This window comes from Mustela lutreola, chromosome 6, assembly GCF_030435805.1.
Source record: "Mustela lutreola isolate mMusLut2 chromosome 6, mMusLut2.pri, whole genome shotgun sequence".
NCBI lineage: Eukaryota > Metazoa > Chordata > Mammalia > Carnivora > Mustelidae > Mustela > Mustela lutreola.
Window position 1 is genome coordinate 113395873 of NC_081295.1, and position 27891 is coordinate 113423763.

Sequence of the window (27891 nt, forward strand, 5' to 3'; positions counted from 1 at the left end):
AGAGAGGTAGACTTTTGAGTTGATGATCCAGTGGATCATCCTGTCCTACAGAACATTTCTGTTTAAGTGAGAAAAAGTTTAGAATGTATAACTGTGACTTGGTTTTCTTAGAACTAGAAGAACATTATATTTAAAAATGTAACTGATCATGTAGACTCAGGAGGAAAACCTGTCAGGTAACATTTCATCAACATCTACTTGGTGCAAAGGTGGCTTCCAGGTCAGCAGTGGATGAGGGAAGTAATGGCATGCTCCTAAAGGTACGAAGGCCTCTCTGGCCTCCAGTTAACAGAGCATGTTAACAGTAGCTAGCAAATAATATGAAATGGAGTTCTTTTAAAAAGTGTAATTTCATATGAAGGATTTAGATGATTAAAAACAATTGCATTAAGTGTGTATATTTACCTTTTTGGGATTCTGATATGTAAGGGTTATCATTTCAAGTTCAGTGATTATGCTTACTCGTTTTTTATAAAGTAATAAATTCTTTGGGCTTCATTACACTGTGCTTCATACACTTCATTACACTCCATCAAAATATGTGTAATTAATTGGGGCTTAAAAGGCTTGTTCAATTTATTTAAGAAAAATTAATTAATCTGATTCTTTCCTTTAAAGCTGCAGAAGAAAGAAGATCAGCAGTTGGAGCCCAAAAAAAGTACCAGCCCTAAAAAAGCTGCAGAACCCACTGTTGATCTTTTAGGACTAGGTAAGTAACAAAAAATACAAGTCACCTTAAGAGTTATAAAATAATTAAAATCTGTACTTGAAATGAATATAATGGCTTTGTCATCAGTATGCCAAAAGATACCTGTTAACTGAATTTGAAAATGGTATGATTAGTGTGCTCAGTTCCCACAAAAAGGGAAGTCTTTAATAAGGGAGCTGGTGTCTGCCAGCACTGTCTCCACTGAAATATAAGTAATGACTTCCTTAGGGAAAAGAAGAGATATCAAAGTAATCTTCAGAGGCCTAGTAGACTGACACTTCAACATTTAAAATTAAGAGTAGATTTCTTTTTCTCTTCTCTCCCTCCCGCCCTTTTACCCCACTTCTCTTTCTTTAGTTTTGTTGGGGGTTTCCCTTAGCAAAATAATTATGGGGTAGACTTATTGAAATTTGTGCTGGTTTAAAACAAAATTTAATTTTTGTTAATTAAAGCAATGCACGTTACACTTAGGTCTAGTGGCTAAATTCATTTCATTTATTTGGTGACAATAGGAAGTGCTCATTTTAATTTAATGTATTTATTCTTAAGGCTGACAGATATATGTTGTCTGCTTGATAAATAAACAAGCTTCCATTCAAGGAGTATTTATATGTGCTTATCTACAAATACTGTCAGCTCTTTTTATATCTTTCTTCTCTTCCTACAAAAATAGCTTTAAATAAAAGGTTATTTTTTTGATAATATTTGAGCCTTTGGTAATTAATATAAATGGTTTTTTATTGTTGTTTGTTTGTTTTTAGTTTGGAGAAGGATTAACAGGAAAAAATGAAAGATACTTAAAGTTGAACTTCATTTACTGCTTTTCTAAAAATTGATATTTATTCTTATTGATTATATTGTTTTCTGTTTTAAGAATTATAGTTGATCTTTTTATTCATTTCTTAGGTAACTGGTAAATCATGGAAATATATCGCTGTAGATAAAAATTTTCTGTGGTGGTGAAAATAAATATATGTAACTGTATAAGTTACAATAAATATATATAACAGTAATTTTGAAAATAGGGCTTTAGTCCAGGGGCTCTGAAATAATTATGTTGAATTCTAGTTCATATAATTTCTTTATTTCATTTTCTATAAATGACAGAAAAAAAAAAAGACTTAATACCAAAATCTTACTAAAACTATATGAATGTTTATCTAAGTGTCTGGTTTATTACTTTATAACTTAGAAGTATATAATATAAACGAGACCTCTTATCCTACATATTCATTCACTGATTTAACAAATACTGATTAAGTGTCTACCATGTTTCTGGGTGCCATTGTAGGCACTAGGGAAGTAGCTGTGAAAGGAAACAGATACCAAAGTACCTGACCTTTTGGAGCTTTCATTCTATCTGGGGAAACAGTAGATAACACTTCAGGTATATTATGGGTCATACATAGTAGGTGCTGTATGTAAAGTAAAGTAAAGTAGTTGTAATTTTAAGTTGGGTGGCCAGGGCATGGAAGGTACTCACTGAGTATTGCTGGAGCAAAGACCTGAAGAAGTTGTGGTTATCTGGATGTGTGGGGCAGAACATTCTAACCAGAGAGAATAGCAAGTGCAAAGGCTCTGCAGTAGCAGCTTACTTGATGTGTGCAAGAACCAGCAAGGATGACTATGTAGCCAGAGTGGAATGATCTCTGGGAAGGGTCATGACAGAGGAGAGGAGTGTGCCAGGTGAGGAGAGAGGCAGGTAGATTGAATAGGACTATGGCTTTTACTCTGAGTGTCCTGGAAATACAGTGGAGAGATTTGAGCAAAAATGTACATGAACTGACTTTCATTTTTAAAGAATTATTGTAGCTACTCTGTTAAGAATAAATTGTAGCAGGGCAAGGCTGGAAGCAGGGAGACCCATAAGGAAACTGTTAGAATAATACAGGTAAGAGATGACAGTGGCTTAGAGTCCGTGGTGTCATTGGAGGTTAAAAGAAGTCATCAGGTTCTGGATATATTTTGAAGGTGGAACCAATAGGATTTGCTGACCAACTGAAATTATAGAATATTTACCTTTGCCTGTAGAACAGGCAGATCTGCTGGTTAAGGACATGAAAATTGCTCTAACAATGTCTTAACTAGCCAGTGGGATCTAGTAAACCAGTGGGGTGGCTGGCCTTAAATACTACACTCTTGCTGCCGCAATGTTGTGTAGTAATAACCACCAGAGCTCAGCAGCTTACATCAGTATACATCTCTTGTTCTTAGTCTCCTCTGTGGTCAGCCGGGGAATCTCTGCCAGAACTTTTGATGTGTTTCCTACTTTTCAAATGATTGCTGGGGGCTGCTTACCAACTGTTGCACTGTCGCATAGAGTGTTTCCGTTTTTCAAGATCCTCTAAGTGTTTCCCTGTCCTCTGCCACCCACCATCAAAGCCAGTACCACAGATTTTAGGATTTGGTGATGGCAGCACCCCTCTTCTGGTATCACTTTCTGTGATAGCTGCCCATGTTACACAGCTTTGGAGCAAACAACTCCAAAATCTCCTTGGCTTGTAGCAGTTAACATTTTCTCTCACTCACAGTCTCTGGGTTTCCTGACACAGCTTTCTTTTTGAAAGTGGGAGAGCTTTGGGGAACAGTGTATTTAGGGGAGAACCAAGGTTCATTTAGGATAGGAAAGTGAAGAGAATATTTGAAGATAAGGATATGTAGGGGATTTTGCTGTTGACTACCAGTTTTAAATCATATACTGGGAGAGTTCCAAAAATGGCAGGGATAGGAGCTAATTATCAGAAAGAGGGTTATTTTGCTGATGAAGTTTTAGCAGCAGGAATTGGGGGTTATCTTACCTAGAGTACGTACAACTCTTCACTCTTGCTGGTTTATCAACATCTTAAGTTGTTTTTAAAAATCTTTTCAGACTTTTTTTTAAAGCTCTACAAAGCATGACATTTAATGAGTTTCTGAAAGTCCATGAGACCACAGAGAATCAGAGGTCCATTCCAGCTCAAAACAAACAGTGATCCTAAATCAGAATTGATTATTGGTATCTACTTTGGGCAGCAGTTTGTTTGTTTTTCTGTTTCCCAAAGTAAGCACTCTCCCCTAAGTGGGCTCTGGTTTTCCCCTGTAAATTGAAACATGGTACAGTGTAGGGAGCGGGGGCCCTGAAGTATGATTTATAGTCATGCAAAGATGATAGTATATCCCCATGTGACTAAGACTGGAACAGGCGTTAACTTAAAGTGTTTGCAGAAAATACAGAGAAAACCCTCACCATTAGTTTAGTTACATGACCATGGAGGGTCTGTGAATCCTAAAGTTTACTGTTTGTATTTGGGATCACTTTTTTTTTTTTTTTTAAGATTTTATTTATTTATTTGACAGATTACAAGTAGGCAGAGAGGCAGGCAGAAAGAGAGGAGGAAGCAGGCTCCCCGTGAAGCAGAGAGCCCAATGTGGGGCTTGATCCCAGGACCCTGGGATCATGACCCGAGCCAAAGGCAGAGGCTTTAAACCACTGAGCAACCCAGGCTCCCCTAGGATCACTTTTAATCTCATAATGGGGTAACCATTAAGATAATTTTTAGTAATTTGATCTTCCCTTTAAATGGCACTTTGGTGAGTCCATGGTCTTTTTTTTCAACTTACTGACTCAAGCTTAACCTATTTTCTTCAGCTCACCTTTCCTGATCTACTCCCCATCCCAACACCCCATCAAACATAAAACACTCTCCGTATGCTTTTTAGCAAGGGTCCGCAAGATTTTTACGGAAAAGGCCAAATACTTTGGCTTTGTAAGGTGCATGGTATCTGCAACTACTTAACTCTCCCATTGTAATAGCACATACGTAAGCAATTGAGCATGGCTGTGTTCGCAAAATATTTGTAAAAAGGCAGTGGACTATAGTTTGCTGACATCTGCCTTACATTCCCAATTTACCTATAAGAACTGCTTCATATTTAGGTATTAATTAGAGTCTGAAGCCTGTAAATATGTGACTTATTCAGTGTTTTGCTCTCTAATGCCGGAAGTGGGGGCAGATACTTGGTTATTACCTGTCCTCTAATCTTAGAAATAACCCAATGTCTTAGGTGTTCCTCTTCACTAAGGGCCAGACTGAAAATTCCTGAATCAGACTCCAGACTCAGATACATCTTGACTTGACTGTATACCTGCTGTTAGAAGATAATTAAAATCAGTTTCTAGGGCATGGTTAAGGGGTGGTCTTCATGGTCCCTACTTGTGTAGTTATTCTGGCACTGGGCATTATGCTGTTACACTAGTCTCCATTTTGTTGTTGTTATTGTTGTTGATTGTTGCTTAGTTTTTACATGATAAAAACTGACAGCTTAGCAGTTGGTTAGGATAACCCTCCCAGACTAATACTTTCATCTAGTGGTGCTATTTGCTTTTTCTTTTCTTTTTCTCTCTTTCTTTCTTTTTCTTTTCTCTTTTTTTAACGTTTTTTAGTAGAAAACCCCATTTGAGAATTTCTTCAGGGCTGAGCAAATGCTTTAAGCATAAGGCTTGAGAAGAATCATAAATTGCTCGTGTTAAAGTGACCTTACAGGTTTCAGTTCAATATGTTCACCAAAGGTAGAAAGCCCTCCTGCAGGGTTTCTGTCTGTGGTTGTCCATTCACTGCAAGAACACCACAGCGTAACCTAGCTTCTTGCCAGGAGGCTTGACCGGCAGTCCTGCCAGGCACAGAGGGGTGTGTGTGGCTGGGGTGGACTGCAGAAAGTGTATGAGAGGATTATATCCTCAGTGTCCTAAAAGGCATTGTACAAAGAATGGATATGATCTTGGTAATGAAAATCTAGCTCAGGGTATATTCAAGTGCTTAAATAATCATTTTTATGCTTACTCACTTTAATCTAGGAAAATTTCTGCCTAAACATTTCTTAAGTTCCTAAGTTTCATTTTAAATTATTTTAAATACTGAACTCTACAGAGGAAAGTAGGTAGAAAGGTTCCTTCAGTTTTTTCTAAAAGGAACATACAACTTTAGGCAAGTTTTCAAGTTTTCTCATTGTTTGTGTTTCAGAAAAGAAAAAGCTTTAACTTAACATCAGGACCTAGTTCAAATGCGTTGACATGCTAGTTAAATGTAGTTACCAGTATATAACCTACTTAATTTTCTAATAACATACATTCCAGTTTTCTCTGATGAGAGAAATGAATACATTACCCTTTTTTTCTTTAGGTTTTTTTGTTTTTAAAAGATTTTTTGGACAGAAACAAGCTAAGGGATGAAACCCCCAAAGAAAGCATTTACTTAAATTTTAAAGCAGAAAATTCCTACAGGGAAACTTCTGTTTTTCAAAGTTCATAAGCTGTAGATGGAAACAAGTTTGCGAATGAGTGGACTAAATGCCAGACATAGCAGCAGTGGCCCTCAAAAACCACTGGCGTCCTGTTGCATTGCCCAGATCAGCAGGATGTTTGTGTAGTTAGATAGACACCCATTTTTCCAAGGAGAGGGGCAAAGAGAAGGAATACTGTAGCATAAGTGCCCTAAATAATTTTGTATTCTGCTTTGTTTTTCCGATACAGTTTTAAACCTAGTGAAGAATTCATTGCTTCTTTGCCCTGGTGGCTTTCAAGAGATTATACCTACAATTATAATTCTTCAATTTGACTATCAGGTGTCGTGATGTTTTTTTGGAATGTATAATCTTGGGTGGAGACCGTTCAGCCTCTAGTACATGAACGCTGGTTCCATTCGCGAGATTGGGAAAATTTTCATGAAGGACTTGTTCCACTATATCTTCTAGACTTCTTTCTTTCTCCTCCCATTCAGGGATTCCAATAATTCTGACGTTGGTACACTTCATGGCATCATTTATTTCCCTGATTCTGTTTTCGTGGTTTCTAAGCTCTTTGTTCCAGGCTTCCTCCTGATCCTTTCTCTCTCTCTGTTTGTCCTCCAGATCACTAATTCTATCTTCTGTCTCCGTTACCCTAGCTTTGAGAGAGTTTAGATTAGATTGGAACTCATTGAGAGCATTGTGAACCTCCTCCCTGGTAGCTTTAAGCTCCGCCCTAACATTGTGAACATCCTGTATGGTCAGAAGAGTATGTTCAGTGAACTATTGTAAACTCTTATATTACCCTTTCAAAAAGGAGGAACTGGTTTTACTTCTGTATAAGCACACCTGTGGAGGAAAAAAAATGCAGGTAGAATGAATATATTGCTGTTAGAGAACTGGCAATAGGCAGGTCCTTGCAAGTGGTTCTGAGTCCATGCTGAGGAGAAGTGGCACAAGGCACAAGGGTGACCTTGTGCCATAAGAAAACAGCACTGAATTTAGAGGCAGTAAGTAACCTGTAGTTTAAGTAGGCTCTAGTGATTTCATCTGGGGAATGGAAATAAGAACCCAGGGTTGATGGCCAAATCTAAATGAATAAATAAATGTGAGGCATACAGCACAGTAACTTGCACGCAAGCCTGTGCTGAGATTGTAGCCTGAATATTGGGTCAGAGGAGAGGAGTAGGAGATAGCTCAGGCCTTTGAAGGGATGTGCAGAAGAGGGAGTCAAATTATGCTGTATAACCTCCAGATTGTTGTCATACAGCATGGTCTTTGGGTAATAGAGGGTATGTAGGTCCCTTAAAAGCACTGAGGAAATCTGGTGGCCTCAAATTGAGTCTGTCACCATGTTTTTAAACATTTAGAAAGAAATTTGTTTTATACAATTTGGTTTTATATGTATGTATTTCTTGTCTTCTGAGGCTATAAAATGGTACAGAAATATACAGACACATATTTATTTATTTAAACAGTCAGTTCTACGACATTTACTCCTTAAAGCACTTTTCAGACAGCAGCTCTAAATTGATGTGTGTGGATCTCCTGAAAGATGGACAACACTGCAGGGCTTGCTGCACAGCACTGTAGTCCCCACTCATAAAGGGGTCCCTTCCTCCAGAACTGGCCTGAGTGTGGGGATGGGTAGCATGCATGGAGGGGCTCAAAAGAGAGAACAAATAGAATGAGAGGATTAAGGTAATCTTTTAAGGCCACTTCAGTCATTTTACTATAGTAGCCTAAATATTACATTTTTAGTTTATTGACTAAAAAATAAAAAAAAAATAGCTCCATTTAACTCTCAGGCACCTATTTCTTTCTTTCTTTCTTTTTTAAAAAGCATTTGAAAAGAATTTGAAGCTTGAAAATTTTAATATGCATTAAATGGACATTTGTGACTTGAATCTACGAAGTAACACACATGGTTTATTTCATTCCATAAAGCAATTCATGTGTTTTAATACAAAAGAAATTCCAAATAAACACTTTTATTAAGGAAAGAGCTTTAGATGTTTTTTTGTGTAGAAAATAAAAAGGGTTCTTTGAGTAACATGAAAATGTATAAAGCTTTAAGAAGTTTTGCCATGAAGGAGAACATTACTACATCTCATGGAAGCAGCCTTTTTTAATCAGTACAGTTTCCACTTAAACTCATTCCTTCTTAGGATGACGCCTCAGTAGTTACTGATGAAGAATTAGACTTGGCGGTGTTTGTTGTAGCAAGGGTGTACTCATGCTTAGTCAAAAACGGTAATGAAAAACATAACATCCACTTATCATATTCTTATCTGCCTTAAACTAGATTAGTAATACATAAAATCTCATGTTGCTCTTTGACATCTTTTATTATTTGTACAAATAGATTATGACCTGCTAATGCATCTGACACTCAAGTAAAGGAAGAATTCAATTAATATTTATTGAGTGCCATCAGAGTTCATGGAACTCTAGTAAATACCAGAAAATGGAGCTTTTGTGTGTGTGTGTGTATGAGTTAGGGATGAGATTGCAGTCTGGAAACTGGAGGATAGAGAATTATTGCTGAGGGAAGAGTGGGATTATATAAGAGAATTGGTTGAGAGAATTCAGTTTGAAATATGGAACAATGCTAAAATTCCCAACTTAAATTTTATCTTCCTCAAATCAAAGGTTAATTTTCTTGCTGCTGCTGGTCAGAGGAGGACCAAAGAAGTTTTTTGTTTGTTTGTTTGCTTGTTTGTTTGTTTTGTTTTGTCCTGTGGAAATTTATTTCAAGTAAGATCTAATGTGTTTATTACTACTCAGATAACCAGTTACTCAGTAAACATGTCTCCTAGTGCCTTAGCACCATTGTAAGGCATCTTATGACTTAAAACCCATCTGCATCTTATTGAGCAACAGCTCTGGAGTACTACCTGTCAGGTGCTGTGATAGCACGCTTGGAACAGATCTGTAGGTGAGCAGAGCAAGATGTGCTTCTGGCTCACAAGGTGTAACAGTTGTTGGAAGAGAACTACCTGTGTGTGACTAGTTGTGCATGGTGCTGTGGCAGCAGGGATCCACTGGCGTGTGGACAGAGAGACTCTGGAGGACATATTTCTGCTTTGGAGAGATAATGCCAGCCTCAATGTCACTGAACTGGAGTGAGGAAGCCCCAGGATTGGGCTTGTATCAAGCATCAAATTTAGAAGGTGGCTCTACTCTCTTCCTGGTAGACAAGAGGGCATGGACAAGGGCTGTGGGCTATAAACACGGTGCCAGAGTACAGTAATGAGGCCTGTGGCATATTGGGGCTGTCTATCAATCTAAGTGTATTCAGATGCCATTAAAAACTAAAAATGACGGGTGCCTAGGTAGCTTAGTTAGTTAAGCGTCCGACTCTTGATTTCGGCTCAGGTCGGGATATTGGGGTCATGGGATGGGGCCCCACACCTGGCTCCATGCTCAGTGCAGAGTCTGCTTGTCGTCTTCTGCTTCTTCCCCCCTACCTCTCCCTTTCAAGTAAATAAATAAATAAATAAATAGATTAATTAATTAATTTAAAAAATCTTTTTAAAAAGACTCTATAAATGAAAATATTGAGGTACTTGGGAAGGCCACCACTTTGCAGCTCTGGATTTGGGGTGGAAAAATCAGTAGGCCTGGCTGACCAGATGTGGGTGATGAGTCTATAATGAAAGTGGTATTGGGTCTTCTGGATTTGGGAGTCATCAGTTGCCTTAGAAGAGAGCTCAGGTCAAGTACTGTGCCTGGGCGGGGTAGTAGTAAAGCCAATCCTCCATGTGGTTTTATTAGAGACATAGGGCAACTTCCACTTAACTGTTTTAACCCTAGATGGGAAAATGTTTCTGCCAGGGTGCTCCAGAAAAAGCTTCTCAGACTGGTTATGGCACTTGAGTTTTCTAGGTACACCATCAGACTTCTGTTGAAATCCTAGATATAATGTGTAAAATTCTCTAAAGGTGATATGATTAAAGTCAGATACTTTATGTAAAGTAATGATGAAAGTACATGGCATTTTTGGTTTTTTACCCTTACTCTTTTGGATTATTGGTGTTAGGTAAGTTCTGGTATAGCCACAGTTAATAGAATCTGCAGTCTTATTCACCATATTGAGGATTTCTAGAAGACAGAGACTGGCCTTCATGACTTTGTCATATTTGAAATGTTACCTTCTTTCTGGGCATCTATTAGTGTCATGAGGCAAAGTAGGCCGGTAAACGCATGCTGGGCATGCCTTATGTTCATGTGAGATGTAGCACTGATTTTAACAACTTTTTTCTTCTTTAGCTCAAAACATTTTAACATTTTCTTGTAAATTTATGGTATGTGTGCAATTTAAAGCAGTCATCTACAGACTCAGTTTTCAGATAAAACACTGATTTGAAACCTTAAGGTAACATTGAAAGAAAATAGTTACCCACAGGCAGCTAACTCTAGGCTTGATCCCTTGCCTTTAAGATTGAAATTCCTTCTTCATTTTACTGCATTGTCCTAATTTCTTCAGTTTGCTCATTGCCTTTTCAAGGGGTCCTTTGTGCTTCATTATCATTCTTTATGATGTTGTCCTCAGCTAAATTTCTTCCATTTGCCTTAGGCTTTTCTTGTACTCTGGATCTCCCATTATTTTTATTGTCCACCAACTCCTGTTTCTGCATACTGATGAAAAGGGGCTGCTCCCTCCTCCTGCTGCTGGCTGCTCCCACCACCATTCTGTAGCTGAGGAAGGAGCACAGCACTCACACCGAGGTGCATGTCTGTGGTGAATTCTGATTAGTTTGCACAAACATCCACTTCTCCGTTGCTTTTGTGGCCTGTGAGCTTTTATTCAGTCAGCAAAGACTGAGCTGTTAGTGGACCTTTGATCAAAAGGATTCATTGAACTCAACTGTGGTATGTAAATACTCTGTTGACCCGGGGCTGACTATACCCCACGCTTGCTTCCCTCAGCCCAGTTTGCTCATTGATGACCACATCCACCTATGTCTTTCCCCAGAAATTGAGAAGATACTAGGCTTGGTAGGACAGTGAAATGGAGAGATGAAGAGGAACTGTGCATGTGGTGCTGAATGGTTTTTGAGCCTTTGGTATCACTGCTGCTCTTAGTGCAAATAACTATAAACTACTTAAAAGTTGGCTTTTAAATTTCAGAATTTTAAATGACGTCTTTATAATTAGGTACAGTTTTAATTACATGATTTCTGATAAAATGTGGTTTAAAGTAAAGAGCACTCACTAACCTAGGGGCCAGAAGACTCCGTTCTAGTGCACATTTTGCTATTTAACTAGGGAAGTGACATTGAACAAGTCTTTTAATCGGTTGGTGCCCTGGTTTCTGTAACTGGAGACAGTGGAAGGGATGCCTTTCCTGTCTTTCCTAGAGACAAAAATGATAACCTGTAAATATTATTTAAAAATGTCCAGGAAATATGATGTTTAAAATGATGATAATGACAGTCTTTAACTGTCTTTTTTAAATACTGAAAATCAAAAACACAACCTTCAAAATGAATTGAAACAATCCTTTATAAAGAAGGCTAAACAGCACGCCAGGGTAGGAAGTCAAATTCACAAACATTAAAACCCATAGGGAAAAACCATTGAGAATTTGTATTTACTGATTATACAAGGCTAAGTCTTTGTTTAGGTTAAAGATTGTTTTTCAACAATTCTCTGAATGCTTAGCTTTTGTAGTAATAAAAATTGATGGGGGTAAAATCCATCATTTTTAGGGAATTATATGAGGAGAAAACCAGGGTAAAGAGAAAAGAAGGCAGATGTATTGTAGATGTGAAAGCAGAGAAGAGTCACCATGTCTGTCATGAGATTGGATTGGAAATCTTGGTCAGACCTGAGAGAACGTTCCTCATCTTGGGTTTTTGGAATTAAAATAGTATCTTCCTTAATCATTTGGAAACAGTGGCAACCTTGCCATTAAGATCAGTATTCCTAAGGAAGTGCTTCATCTACCTCATTCTAAAGGATTCCATGGTTCCTTGGACTTAATATGAGTTAACTTTCATGGCAGCTCCACTGTGGTAGATGGGGTTTATGTGGAATGCCTTTCTGAGATTTCAAAAAGTCAGATTTTAAATGAAAATATATTTTTAATGGAATGAGAAAATGAAGCTGTTTACAGTGGTAGAACATGAAGTCATGTGAAGGAAGTGAGCTGTGAAGGCTTTATGTTAAGGACTGTGGATATTTACTGTTTCCGTAGTGGTCAGAATCTGGAAACCCTAAATTAAGTAGTGAAGGACTGAATAAATAAGTTAGTTTAAGCCCATGCAATATAGAATGCTGTCTACCCTTACCCACACATACACAATTTTATCTAAAGAAAATGACTTTTATATATACATTCTTTTTTTTTTTGTATTTACTTATTTATTTGACAGACAGAGATCACAAGTAGGCAGAGAGGCAGGCAGAGAGAGAGAGGAGGAGGAAGGCTCCCTGCTGAGCAGAGAGCCCGACATGGGGCTTGATCCCAGGACCCCGAGATCATGACCCGAGCTGAAGGCAGAGGCTTTAACCCACTGAGCCACCCAGGCGCCCCTATATATACATTCTTAAGCATGTTTTTGCATTTGTTTCCAAGGCTGTGCTCTAACTCTGTGACTGTGGACAAGTTTAATGGTTTTGTCATCTGCAAATGAGGATAATTAATAGTACCTCTCTCATAGCATCATTGTAAAGACTAAAGAAGTGCATGTATGTGTTTGTGTATTTGTATTTTTTAGACTGGCACGAAACAAGCATTATACTGAGTGTTGGCTGTTATTTTTATTAGTCACACATATGAAGGGTGAAGGCTGTGAAGGATACATGAGGGGTCTGAAGGATAAGACTTCAAAAGCAAAGTACTGTGTGTTGTTTTATAGTTTAGATAATGTACTCCTAGATACTGAATAGAATTTAGATTTGAAAGTATAAATAAATATTCTTAATGAAGTACAGTGTACTACTTAGAACAGACACAAGTCTCTGAAAGATGTATAGTTTATAAATAAAGTATGGAAACTGATCATTTACCCAGAGTAGGTGAACCTCTTGGTTCTCACACAGTGTATCTCCTGGGCTCACTGGTGTCTTAAAAACTAGATTGACATGACCTGTGGTAAAAATCAATTAATGATATTTTCTCTATTCACCAAAAAAAAAAGATAATATTTTCTCATTTGTAAGGTAGTTTTTTTCATAAATCCGTCCTACTTATTAGTGTTGGCTATTACTTGAGAAGCAGAAAATTTTAACTGAAAACTAGAAATACATTTGTAAAAAACTAGAAACACAAGTTTATACTCAATTTGTCAGGTTTTTGCTTTTTTTTTTACCATTGTCCCCTTCATCATAGTCTGTTTTACGGGACATGTGCTTTTTTTGTGTGAATTTAAACTACATATATAAAATATAGTTGTATTTTCTACTAATAAAATACTTCCTTATTCATATGATAGAATTAAACATGTCTGTTTGTCGAGGTTGTTTCCCTGTCCCCGACTCTGTAGCGTATGGGCACTACTGGCTCACATGTCTTTGTTACTTGAGCTTCTTTACTGAGCTGTTACAGATACCACAAATATGTTCCTTTAATTGTGTTTTTAATCTGGAATATCTTGTCATTCTAAAATAGTTTATTTCTGGTTCGTATTTATGTGATGTATTACACACGATGTTAAGTGGAGTGCGGAATGGACTGTAAAACATGAAATAGCTCTTTCAAGAGGTCTGACTTCAAAACGAATGCTGCCATTTGTGGTTAGAAATGAAAAAATACTTTCATGAGTCATATTTGAATTCTTTTGTGTCATATTTGTGTCTTAGCTTAAAATTCTATATAAATTGGTAATAATCTGTACATTGTTTTATTGCTTCACCTTTAAAAAGTGTCCGTAGTGCTTAATACAGATAGAAAATACATATATAGGAAACAGACATTTTTTTGTGGTTATGATAATGTGACATCACTGAAAAATTAATCTTTTATGAATTTTACTCTGTCTTTTCTAAGTTAAAGAGTAAAAAATACACAATTATGACCATTTATTCATTAAAATTAATGATAATCTGTGATTCACTGAAGCTTAAACAGGGACATAAAATATACCAGTTTCTGTAGTTATATTTCACAAAAGAGAAGAAACCTGTGAGTTTCCATGGGTTGTGGCAGAAAGACCCAGTATATGGTAGACCTTCCATTAAATTTGCCAAATATTTGAAGCCTGCCGTGTGTAAGACATCCTGTTCAATGTTGAAGAAATTTTGAACAATGACTGATTTATCTTTAAGGAGTGTGTAGTATATCAAAGAGAGATCAAATGAGATTGTAAATTGTTAAATTAGAAGCTCAATTAGGATGTAAGTCCCAAGAGGTTAGAATTGGGGTACTCTGAACTGTTAGTTGGTTGTGGCCACAGCTAACTATGTGAGGTGTCCCATTCCGTAGACTGTGATCTCAAAACTCTGTCTACTCCAGCCCACTCCCAAATCTCACCGCTTACATTTTGTAATCTGCACTCATGTAAAAAGGAGATAGAAAATTTTTTGGATGGAGAGTAAGTAGGAAGCTGATATAGGATGTTATCATTGTCAGACTTCCTTCCCTAGTACAGTTGAGTGGCATGGTACTGCTATTGCTGAAGGTGGCCATTCTCATTAAAAAAGGGTTTAATTCAAAGTTTTATGGATATTTCCTATAGAATCAGTTTACATAGTTTATGTTTGTTTTCTTTCTTTCTATGCAGTTTTTCCCCTTTTTTGTAACTTGAAAATTAAACATTTCAGACATTTTAAATACTCAAAATTAATTCCAGTGTAGGTAAACAATGTGAAGTGATGTCCATTAGATACACATGTAGCATGTGCACATTTATGGAGAGACATTATTTGTAAGAACATGGTATCAAATGCCAGTTTAGCCAGTTATCTCAAAAGTAGTGTCTGTCTCATAACGTAATAGGGATTAAATGAGTTAATGTATGTACTCAGAACAGTGCCTGGCACATAAGGAAGCATCAGGATACAGAATAACATGAAGTGTAATACCAGTTGTTAAAATGGGATATATTAAACTTGGATATATTATACCTAGAAACCAGTGAGTAAAGAATATTTTGGGGAGAATAAAACTGGAAATAGTTTCTTTGGGAAAGAGGAGAGAGTATGGGGTAGAAGGGGGACATATATTTTGTTGCCAACTTTTGAACTTTTTTTTTTTAAACCATATATTTTTAAAATAATGCCATGTTTCAAGTAATTTAAGAGAATCTACTTTAGGGTGAGACTCTGTATTCTTTTCAGATGGCCCTGCTGAGGCACCAGTGACCAATGGGAATGCAACCACAGTGCCATCCCTGAATGATGATCTAGACATCTTTGGACCAATGATTTCTAATCCCTTACCTGCAACTGTCGTACCCCCAGCTCAGGTATGTAGTAAGAATATGGTTTTATATGATTACTGCTTATTCCCTTTTTGAAAAGTCTCAAGGCTAATAATACATATCTTAATAAAAAATTTAAAAATTAATTTAAAAAAAGAAATGAAAAGTCTCAAAATTTCAATTTTGAAAGAATTATCTCTGAGCAGTCTCTGATTTGAAAGCATTGTTCTTTAGGCCAGGGGTTGGCAAATTAAGGCTGCAGCTCATTTTTGCAAATGAAGTTTTATTGAAACGGCCATTCCATTTGTTTATATATTGTCTGTGGCTGCTTTTCAACAGGCACTTGACCTACAAGCCCTAATTGGTCGCTGTATTTAAAGTTTGCTGACTCTTGCTTTAGGCAAACAGTGATGTTTAGAGTGAACCAATGGGAAAACTCAGACTATTTCAACCTTACCTGAGATTAACAAGGTCACTTCAGAGGTTTTAAACCATGGAGTTTAAGTATTGATTACAAGCCAGTAGTTCTTTTTTTATGCTCTATTGAGCCATTCCCAAGATAGTGTTTAATTCTGGCTACAGGAAAACCAAGAATAAGAAATTCTAGCAAATTCAGTACTCATATTCTTTTTTAAGAAGATTAGTTGTTTTAAGTTAGTCTTAAAATCTTTTAACAAGAAAACAAAAAAAAAAAACATCTTTTTAAAAAGTTGAAGTATAATGGACACATAATATTTTTACTTTTCAAAATGATTTTTTAAAAATTTATTTAGGACAATATTAATGATCAGAATATTTTTTTACATGTTGATGGGGAAAATTTTGAATTGTGTTCTTTACATGGAATTTTTTTGCCTTCATTCCTATTTTAAAATTGTAAATTGTTTAAACAATACTTTAAATTTTTCAGCTTTATTGAGGTATAACTGACAAATAAAATGGTAAATACTTAAGGTGTATATTTGATTAACACATCTGTCACCTTATGTATTTACTTCTTTTTTCTTTTTGATGAGAACACTTTAGCGCCCTTTTCACAAATTTCAGTTATTCAGTATAGTATAATCAACTGTGTCACATTATAGGTCCTCACAGCTTATTCATTGTATAACTGACTTTGTACCGACCTCCCTGTATTTCCTCTACTCCTGAGCTCTGGTAAATTACCATTTTGCTTTCTGTGAATTCAATTATTTATTTATTTATTTGATTCCACATGCAAGTGATCCCATGAAATATTTAGCTTTCTTTAAGGTGAATATATGAACTTTTTAGGTAAATAGGTTACTCTTAAGGATACAGTTAAGATTCTATTTTAAGTTTATACTTTATAAATGAACAACAGTTTGTTTCAGTACAGCATAATTTTTGAGGTAAAATATTTCCCTTTTCTCTGGAAAAATGGAGGCAAATGTATATTGTTTGGGTGGAAAGTTTTAATATTAATCTATGTCTTATTGCTTATACTTTTATTACACATATTTTTGTTATTATGATAGTCATTGTACAATTACCAATAGAATTAAGCAAATAAATTTGAGGAATTAGTTTAAATTATCTTTATCAAATAATTTTTTATTTGATAAAAATTTATCAAAATTGTCTGCAGCATTAATGTTTATTTTCAGAAAAGATAGCGTTATTTTATGACTTTGCTCCTTCTCCCTTCCCCCAGCACATAAGAGGAACTGTGTTACCACTGTTTCTTCAGTTAACATTAAGCATCTTGTGAATTTGTGCAGGTAGGGGTATTCATGTGGTGATAAAAGTTGTCTACTGCTAATGCTGTGGCTTCAAAAAGAAGCATTTAGAATATTTGACAGTTTGAGCATGAAAGGCAGTTTCTTTTGGTCTAGCATTCTAGTGAGGCTGTTTTATCTGCCAGACTTCTTTCGATTCCGCTGGACTACGAGCGAGAGTTGAACGAGAGTTGCTTTGCAACAGCTTGGAGAATTAGACTCCACATTTGAGGCTTCAGTGTACTACTTCATGTATTCTTTTCAGTATCAAAGCAAGTAGAACAATGCAGACTTCTTGTAACTCTTAAGTATCACCGTGACAAGCAATATGGAGAGAGCTCCTGCCTTTATGAGGGGTTGGTCTGACCTTCATGCTTTGTGCATTCTGCATCAATAACTAAGAGTAACAGGACTGATGTTTTTAAATCACACCTAATTCTTTTTTTAGAATATTGTTTTTGGACCAAAACTGTGCCAGTTGTGTTGAGCCCTATAAAATATTTGGGGAACAGAATTATCTTTCATCTGAACTACATGTAAAGGTTAAAACCCAGATATGTTTTCCAAATAATGTCTTTCAAGATGGGGAAAGGGGAAGGGCAGGTTAAAGTACACATTTTATACATACACTCCTGCTATGTAACTTACTAATTTTGGTGGGTTTCTGTCATGTAAAATTGATTGGAACGAAATAGGAATTACTCTGAACCCCTATAATTCTTTCAGAACTGATTTTTATTCAAAATTTTTAATTTTTTTATTATTTATTTATTTATTTATTTATTTTTAAGATTTTTTATTTATTTATTTGACGGAGAGAGATCACAAGTAGGCAGAGCAGCAAGCAGAGAGAGAGGGGGAAGCAGGCTCGCTGCCGAGCAGAGAGCCCGATGTGGGGCTTGATCCCTGGACCCTGAGATCATGACCCGGGCTGAAGGCAGAAGCTTAACCCACTGAGCCACCCAGGCGCCCCTTTATTTATTTATTTTTAAAGATTTCCCACTCAGGGGTGCCTGAGTGGCTCAGTCAAGGTTGAGCATCTGACTTGGGCTTAGGTCATGATCTCGGGGTCCTAGGATCAGCCCCACGACTGCTTGTCCCTCTCCTTCTGCCTGCTCCCACCTGCTTGTGCTCTTTCTCTCAATTGAATAAATAAAATGTTAAAAAAAAGAGAGAGAAAGAAAGAGAGAGATTCCCCACTCATGTGAAAATGAGATTTACCAGTTTGGTTGTGTAGTCTTCTCAAGAGGGTTAGATATACTCAGTTGACCAGAATGTACATGCATTTTAGAGGTTCAGAGTCCCCAAAGGGGACTTGTAGAAGCCATCCCTTTCTTTCTATCTATAATATACATATACCAACAGTATAATGACCTTCATTACCTGCCCTCTCCTTGTATCAGCCCTCCCGACAGCCCGAGAGTCTTTGGTTAGGGATTCTGCAGCATCCCGAAGTGTAAATTGATAGGCAAATGTTATTATTTTATTCTTGAGTTACACTGCTCTCAAATGGAGCACCAAAAAATAATAGTAGACATATGAGTGCTTGCTCATCATGCTGTTTGGTTTGGCTCTTTTTAGACTGTGACCGTATTGAGTTAGATATTCTATTTTATCTACCCTCATCAGAAAAAAAATACATGTTTAGAGCATGTGAATATTAGGCTGCTCTAGGAGGAGACTGTGGTTTCATTTTCCACAGTTTCATTTGCCCACAGTTCAGAAGTAGATGATCTTCCTTCTGATGTATCACCAGGTGATGACTAGTAGCTTAACAGTCTTCACAGTGCCTCACTTGTCATTCATCTCACTTCATCTCATCACATAGGCATTTTAATCATCTCACATCATCACAGGAAGGGTGAGTGCAGTGTGTTTGTTTGTTTGTTTTTTAAGATTTCATTTGTTTATATTTGACAAAGAGATCACAAGTAGACAGGCAGGCAGAGAAAGGGAGAAGCAGGCTCCTCGCTGAGCAGAGAGCCTGATGCGGGGGCTCATTCCCAGGACCCTGATGAGATCATGACCTGAGCCCAAGGCAGAGGCTTAACCCACTGAGCCACCCAGGCGCCCGAGTCTGGTGTGTTTTGAGAGAGACCACATTCACATAACTTTTATTACAGTATATTGTTACAATTGTTCTATTTTATGGTTATTATTAATCTCTTACTGTGCCTAATTTCTAAATTAAACTATCAGAGGTAGGGATGTATAGGGGGAAAAAAACAGCATATATAGGTTTTGGTACTTTGTGGCCTCAGGCATCCATGGGGTACTTGGAATGTATGTTGGAAGGGGTGGAAATGGGGGAACTACTGGAATAGGTTTCCCAGCCATTTTGGATTTTGAGCAGGTTCTTAGATTGAACAGAAACTAAACATGATGAAAAGATCAGTGAGATGGTTGCTTCATTACCTGACAGCACTAACAGTAAACACTGTGTGCTTAACCCTGCCACGGAGTCCTTCTTGTGGTCATCAAGCATCTCTGTAAAGTAGGAAATCTTTATTATCCCCAAGTTCAGAGAAGTGAGACAATGGAGATTCAGTGACTCTATAAGGATATGTTGTTTTCTTTAGTAAGCAGTGGGATCAAAATTCTAATCCTGGCAGGCTGGCTCCAGAGCTCTTGCTTATAGCCTCTGTGAGCTTCTGTTGCATCATTGGTAGTTCAGATAATACTTTATTCAAGCATATTGTTTTATTTGATACTCCATTATGTCCAGTGCCTTACACATTTTAGATCTTTTGCAAAATTAAGTGGCTTTTCTGTTTCAAAATTTTTGCTTAATTTGTCATAATAGATTCAACATATTGATCTGTTTGAATTTATGTATACGCCAAGATGGCAATTTTTTGCTAGGTTTTTTTAGCCAACCTATTAAATGTCTGAATTTTTAAAAAATTAAGACAAACATATGCATGATCTTTAACTTGTACCTACCACTCTCACTTTGTTCTATAATTTAAGGCTCTTACCCAGTTTTTATTGTTCTTAGAATTCTTTGAAACTCTTCATATTTAAAACAATTTCATGTAAACAAATGTGATTGAATATTTAATATCTGTAGAGATCATTATACAGTCACAGCTATAATAACCTCACTTTAATCTGTGTGCAGATATAGATTAAGTGAAAAAATTTTTTTGTATCTACATGTTTATTTTTGTGTTCCTTTGCTACTTGTCCGAAGGTGGGATTGAAGATATGGTTGAGAGTATAGGTTGAAGTTTTGCTGTGCTTCATTTCTGGATAGACTAGAAATATCCTAATGTTGTGGTTAAAGATGATCTAAGTGAGGTTTATAAAAATATCTTGATGCAGCTTTTGAAAAAGCCTTTTCTTTTTTTCAAAGATCAGCCTTTGCAGGATCCTCTTGGAGTCTGCTGTTATTGCCAAGGGATACCAGTTTCTTGGAGTAGTGGTTGCCAAAGGGGATGCCCCAGTATCTCCCAGGAGTGGTGGTCCTCACAAGGCCATCACAACCTGTTGTTGAAGTCACTGTGGTCAGGATGTGATGGGCAAAAACTCAGTGTCAGTTTAGCAAGTAAACGCAGTTCATTCTGAAAGAGCTTCAGCCTACCTCTCTTACAGCAACAGATTCAAAATAGGAAACATTGTACTTTCCTCCTAGATGTTTTTGTGTGGGCTTGTGAATGAGTGGTCCCCTGTAATGTTACCCTATTACCTTCTTCAATTAATTTCTAATTTCATTTAGATTTTAAGTAATAGATAAACTGTGTTTTAGCGTGCAGAATTTGACAGCTTGTTTTGTTTTTGTATCAGGGGACGCCCTCTATACCTGCAGCTGCCACTCTGTCTACAGTAATATCTGGGGATCTGGATCTGTTCACTGAGCAAACTACAAAGTCAGAAGAGGTGGCAAAGAAACAACTCTCCAAAGACTCCATCTTATCTTTGTATGGTACAGGAACCATTCAGCAACAGAGTACTCCTGGTAATTCATTTTAAAATCTGCGGTCAACAACTTGTAGTGACATTACTAGAAATATACCCGTTGTGTTATTTTTCTATGTAATGAGTGCTTTTGTTGCAATTTGTGCAAATACAAAATTGAAATGAATCATTAGAATTAAGCATATTACAGGATTCATAAAACTTTATTCACTTAGAATTAACAAGCTGTTCATGTATCACTTAATATTGTTTCACAAGCTTACAGGACATGGTGTTTGAAGAATTACCTTGATTTGCATGAAGTTTACAACTTTGTATACAGTATTTTTCTGTTAGTAAACAATAAGCATGGTTATCACAAGAATTCCAAAACTTTGAGTTTTTAATTAAAATGAAATACTGCACAGTAAGATTTGTTGTTTACATAATCTATTAGACCCCTTTCCTCTATATAGTGAGCTGAAGTTAGAGAACATCCCACCTGCTTCTATTAAAGGCAGACACCATCAACTCTCACTTGTGTGTTTGATAGGGGGAGCCCAGTGGTACACATCTGCACTAACAGCACATAATCTTATGCAATAGTTATAGAAAATACCGAAACTACGTAGCATAAGATTTATTTGTCCTAATTAAATGTGCTCAGGTTTATAACTGCCTTCTGGAAGTAACCAGTTCTGAGAGTATTGGTACGAGTTTGATCAGTAGGAGCAGACTGGAATTAAAATTTTTGCCGCGGGTAGTTCAGAAAGATGGTGATCCTTTTTCTGTGATTACAGAGGTAAGTGCAGTTGTATACAATAGTCCTGTTTTCTCATTTTCTTCTCATGGTTCTTAAAATGTAGGTGTGTTTATGGGACCCACAAATATACCATTTACCTCACAAGCACCGACTGCATTTCAAGGTTTTCCATCAATGGGCGTACCTGTGCCTACACCTGCAGCTCCTGGCCTTCTTGGAAATGTGATGGGACAGAGTGCGAGCATGATGGTGGGCATGCCCATGCCCAATGGGTTTATGGGAAACGCACAAACCAGTGTGATGCCACTTCCTCCAAACGTGGTTGGCCCCCAAGGAGGAATGGTGGGACAGATGGGTGCACCCCAGAGTAAGTTTGGCCTGCCACAAGCTCAACAGCCCCAATGGAACCTCTCACAGGTAAGGGGTCATTTCCAAAATCAAAGAGACTGGATTTATTTTCTAAGTGGTTTTATTTAATCTAACAGCCTGGCAGAAAGATTTGAATAGGGGTAATGTATAAGGTGAGAACTGTTCATAGGTATTACGAAGTTACATCACATAGACAATGAGCTGTCACTGACTGTATTGAGAATATGCTGTAAAGATATGTTAAGCATTTTTTTCATTTCAGGTTATAACACTGGCGAACATCCTATTTGTAATCACTAGAAATTATCTTGGGCATCTTGAGAGACTTCTTGTCTGTTCCACGCCTTCTCCCCCACCCCCCATGGAAATTAGCATCAAGCTTTTAACCCAGCTCCCTGGTGGAATATTTTAATAGTCCACTTAGACCAGCCTCCTCTTCTCAAAGCACTATTTTATGAGGGATATAGGCTGTTCTCTATGTCATTTGACTACTGCCCTTGGCTTTATAAGAAATACTTTTGTTTAAAAACCTTTATAATGTTGGGTTTCCTTTTTACTTAGGGACAGGTTCACATTTGTCTCAGACATCGCTTCGTATGTTAATTTAAAGCCAAAAGCTGACATTTTAGTATACCTTCTTTCGAGTCAGTTTCTCTTTTAGTGCTCCATTATTCTGACCTTAGACTTGGGTTCATGCTCCAGCAACTCTTCCCTTCACAGTTCTTATTTGTTCTTCTGGCATTTGGGGGATCTTGCTTTCTATTCTGGTCAGCTGTTTACCTTGAGAGCATTCTGAGAACAGTCTATAGTGATAATTAACATTACCAAAACACTGTATATCACATGAAGGCTTTTATGGTCACTATTTATAGTAATCTTCACACCCAGTGTGGGGTTCATACTCAAAACCCTGAGGTCAAGAGTTCTATCCTCCACTGACTGAGCCAGCCAGGTGTCCCTCTAGTCACTATTTAAAGGAACTACCAGGGGATGGCTCAGTTGGTTAAGCATCAGACTCTTGATCTCTATCCTCTGGAACCTCAAGTACCAAATGGCAGTAACAGCTTTTGTGTAGACAAAGTGCTGAAGCACATCCGGCTCAGGTTAAGGTGCTAGATGAATCCGTAAGGAGTTAGCGTTGGCCCTTACTTCCAGGCGTGCTGAGGGGTGTGCTGTTTTCCACAGCCCTCTCAGTGCAAGATTGTTATAGCGTCCTTTAGTAGGTATGAGGAATTAGACACTTATGCCTTATCAGCAATGTGGGGTACATTAGTGTCTTTGCAAAATAACAAATGAACTTTATTAAGAATACATTCCAACACTGAGCATAGATTTTGAATCCACTCTGTGCTTTGTGCTAAATCTTACCTTTCCTTTACTTATCATCAATCTTAGAAGGGAGAAGGTTAGGATGCTTCTAGACATATATGATTCCAGTCTGGAATAAAAATACAGGTAATCTTATACCTTATATAATGAAAATTAATTTTAGATGTTTAGTGGTTAACTGAGCTAAAGAAAAGTTATGCTTTATGACCTTTTTTAATATTTAGAAAATAGAACCATTTAACATTTTAATAAAGACAGAATAATAGCTGTCATACACAACATATAATTTTGGAATATTTTACTTTCTAAAATTTCCCCATTCCTTACCCTTAAAGCACGACATTCTGGTAGAGTTGAAAGTTAGGGTAGTGGACTCAGATAAAAATTCAAAGATTGCTTTGCTACTTTTTTTTTTTTCAATTTGAGGTTAATCTTTGGTGGACAAAAAAAATGAAGTCTTGAAAATGAATAAATAGAATATAATTGAGATCATTTTATGGACAGTGTTAAAAAAGGTGGAAGGAAATAAAGAACAGGCAGGGAACAAAGTAGCTTTCTCTAGGGAAATATTGTTTGGTAGTCTGCTTTTACTCTGGTGCTTTGACTAATTCTTACATTGATGAAAAATACTTACATTTGCTATTAAACATTATCTGATAAATTAATCTCAAATAAAGGCAGCTTCTAATACAACAGGGTAACTTTAAAATGTCTAACTATGGCTAAAGAAACAAGAATTAAAAGTGAAGTAAGCCTCTTAAAATAAGATTTTTATATTTCACAGATGAATCAGCAAATGGCCGGCATGAGTATCAGTAGTACGACCCCAACAGTGGGTTTCGGCCAGCCCCCCAACACAACAGCAGGATGGTCTGGAAGCTCATCGGGTCAGACTCTCAGCACACAGCTGTGGAAATGAAAACTGCAATGCAAGTTTCATCCAGAACTACCACCTGACATTCCTTGCTAAAACGCATCTAGTTCCCCTGTTTATTCATGTACATATATTTTTTTTCTTTTCCCCCATTTGTTCATATTAAGAATTATCTGACTGACCGTGTTGGTCTGTACTGATTAAATTTGATGTGAAAAGCAGGTTGAGAAACCATTTTATGTCAAGGGCAGCTTAGCTCCTTTCCCATGATTTCATAGACCACATTATTTGAGAAGCTGCTCAGTCAACTTGCATAATCAGTTTTACTCTCAATAAAATTATAGCTCTAATGTCTGCATATAAGGGAAGTAGTTATCATGTTAGTAATACCTCTAACAGTATAAACCCCACCCCCAAATTAGCCAGTAATCCTGTAGGAAGGTACTGTATGATCGAACATTTAATCATATAAATAGAATGTAAATGTATCACTGAGCACTGTTTTCTAGTGTATCAAAATTCTTTTATTTCATCATTCACTTCACTGTGCTGTTGTTATGATGTGCTTAACAGGGAACGTGGTTAGTGAAAGGAAGATAAACCTGGATGTTACTACAAAACTTAGTTTAACAAATGTTTAAAGAACTCAAATTTTATCTGCCTCTCTTGTAATTTGGAGCTCTTCTTATGTACATAGTGCTAATAACACGAAGACCTTTCTCTGCACTATATGCAAACAGGGTAACTAAACAAAGCCACTTTCAATCCTTGAAGGTATATCCAGGTTTATGACCGTAATTGTGTTTACATCTTATGGTGCCTAGTATTGACAAAATGTTATATCCCTATATTAAACAGATGAATCCATAGACCTTTTATTTTTGTGGGTTTTATTTTCTACAGTGTATACTGCCACCAACCTTACAGAACTTAATTAATATTGCAAAGTGAGGAATTGGGAACATATAGTTGACAAAATGCCTGTTATTTGTTTCTAAAACCTGCTAAGTTCTACCAATTATAAGGCCAAATGGGAAAAAAAAAAAGTACATAAGATACTCACAAAGGTATCCCGCAGCGGCACTAGCTGTACTGTACAAAGAACCAGTTCAGTTGTAGGGAAGACATGCAGAACAAATGAAAACAAAAACATACACTTGCTGCCACCCCATCAGCTGTGTGAACTGACCAGCTCTGCTGAAACAGATGCCTTGTCAGATGCCAACATGGGCTGTCGTCCTGAAGCCAAGCGAACAATACCTGAATGTTCTGCAGCCTGACCTCTGGGCTCCTCTCCCACGTCCACTAGCCGGAAAACTGCACCAGCTGCTGCTTCAGTTTATACCTCAATTTTCACTGTGTCCAGGCGGTACTTCGGCTCGTTGGCTAGGTTAACCTTCTCTGTCCGAGTGTGCCACACGAGAACCTGGAGGGGAGGGAAATCTTTTGGGTAGCCACACTTCTTAATGCTGACACTGAACAAGGTCAAGCAGCACAAGTGAAATGAATACCTTGGTGCAGTTACTTGCTTTGGGTTCCAGTTCTTCAACTGTTGTTATCTGTTTTAGAAAATCAGATTCTTGCATCCCTGGCTGGGATCCACGACGCTTAAATACGGCTTTTGGATTGGACAAGATGACTTGAAGACTTACAGCAAATCCTTTGTGAAAAGTTAAAAAAAAAAAAAAAGACTTTAAAATAAAATACTGGTGTACTTCTCTTTTTTCTTTAAAAATTCGGACACATCAAAAATTTTTTTAAGTGCCAAGTATGTGCCAGGTCTTGGTTCACAAAGTTGAATTTAGGCATTACACGTGTGACTGTCTCAAAAGGAAAACCAGTCATTACAATGTAGTACCTTCAGGGCCATGACAAATGTGTGTGCGCGGGGTGAGAGCAGGGACAACATCTACCCCTAAAATACAAAGTCTAGGCTGTTGCTAATCAGCTGCTGGTTCACAGAGGTCCCCACGCCCCGACACTTGGCTCTCTGGGAATGAAGAACTATACATGTGGTTGAAGAGCACACAGACTTACGAATCTTCTGGGTATGAGTGTGCCCACCCAGGTCTCCTGCCTGTTCTTTAACATTTTTATGTGTGCTCTTATCTGAACCAGTGCTGCTGTGGTTGGTGATTTACTTTAAATTTAGAAGACTGGGGAGTAGAAGTCAGTTAGGAAGGAAATGAAAAGTATAGAATCATTTGGTTTAAATTTCCCGTTTGGTTCAACCTGACAAGGGTGGGGGGTTTGGAAATCAGTGCAGGAGGTATCAGTCCCATTTGAGAAATTTGGTTTTGGGGCTTAGTTTCTTGAAGGAAACAAATGACTGTCAATTTCTTTCAATGGTTTAGTCATAAAAATTATTACTATTTATATCTGTAGTTTAATAAACCCTGTTTTAAAGGCTTAGCCAGTAAACACTCTACAAGCTATCTAAGTAAGCAACTGCTATAAACTTTGTAGTTGTTCTGAAAGTCTGAAGCCCTAGACCTCTGCTGGTGATGACTAAGCAGACACTCTAAAGTCAGACACCTTCCCAGAATTAGCTGTGAGGACCAATCCCCAGGAGCACTTCTTAGCAACATTTTGCCCTCTTCATTAACTGAGTTGATTTGTGGTGGTTTTGTTTTGTTTTGTTTTATTTTTTTCAAAAGTGTAGTTAACAAAGTAAGTACCAAATAATCCCAGGCAGTAACTGGGGAGTTGTGAGAAAACCACAACCAGCATTCTCATTACCTCTCCACCTGCCAGACTGGGCCAGTCCCACATCTAGGCCCTGCCTCCTCTACAGGAACACCTCCCGCGAAGCCACCTACAAACACATCACATGCTGAGTGACACATAATAAAGCCTTAACCTGAGGACTAGCCGCCCCAGTATCCTCCACAAATCCTGGGGGGAAGCAGCACATTCTAGCAGAAGGAACATTAAATCTGGTATTAGAAGCCTTTTGTTTTTGCCTGGATCCTTGTACTTGGGACATTGGTCAAGTCACTTAAACTTTCTTGATCCTGAAACTTCCCCATATCCTCATCTGCAAGAGATGTGACACCTTTTCAGCTCACTGTAAAATTAGCGAATGGAAAGACCCCACTAACTGCAAAGCAGTGTTCAACACAGTATATAAATAAAAACACCATTATAAATATCATGAAGGGCAGGTGGCTTACGGCTGGACAACGGCTGATGATAGGAAAAGGGCCTGTGAAAGTGGTGGCAGAATCAGGCCACCTGCATGCATCTCGCACCCCTAGGCTACCAAGTCTCAGACAGCTAAAACAGCCACAGACCTCTGGTTCAAATTCACACATAAAAAGTGACTTTTCTAGTAGGTGAACTTTTTTTTTTTTTTTTTAATTTTTTTTTTTTTTAATTTATTTATTTGTCAGAGAGAGAGGGAGAGAGAGCGAGCACAGGCAGACAGAATGGCAGGCAGAGGCAGAGGGAGAAGCAGGCTCCCCGCCAAGCAAGGAGCCCAATGCGGGACTCGATCCCAGGACGCCGGGATCATGACCCGAGCCGAAGGCAGCTGCCCAACCAACTGAGCCACCCAGGCGTCCCTAGTAGGTGAACTTTGA

The 27891-nt window shown here is 37.6% G+C and overlaps 2 protein-coding genes across 5 annotated transcripts in view; one reads left to right on the forward strand and one right to left on the reverse strand.

The window, feature by feature from the left end:
* The window catches only part of SMAP1 (small ArfGAP 1), a 167630-nt gene extending 142451 nt beyond the window's left edge, over positions 1-25179 (forward strand). For all 4 annotated transcript variants that reach the window (XM_059178391.1, XM_059178392.1, XM_059178393.1 and 1 more), the window contains 5 exons: positions 619-709; positions 15257-15384; positions 20865-21036; positions 21842-22155; positions 24221-25179. In XM_059178391.1, coding sequence (XP_059034374.1) covers positions 619-709; positions 15257-15384; positions 20865-21036; positions 21842-22155; positions 24221-24355 — 840 coding nt within the window. In that variant the 3' untranslated portion in view covers positions 24356-25179. The remainder of the gene's footprint in view (positions 1-618; positions 710-15256; positions 15385-20864; positions 21037-21841; positions 22156-24220) is intronic.
* B3GAT2 (beta-1,3-glucuronyltransferase 2) overlaps positions 24580-27891 on the reverse strand; it is a 78315-nt gene continuing 75003 nt past the window's right edge. The window contains exons 3-4 of the mRNA XM_059178395.1: positions 25822-25970; positions 24580-25736 (exon numbers count right to left, since the gene is read on the reverse strand). Coding sequence (XP_059034378.1) covers positions 25650-25736; positions 25822-25970 — 236 coding nt within the window. The 3' untranslated portion in view covers positions 24580-25649. The remainder of the gene's footprint in view (positions 25737-25821; positions 25971-27891) is intronic.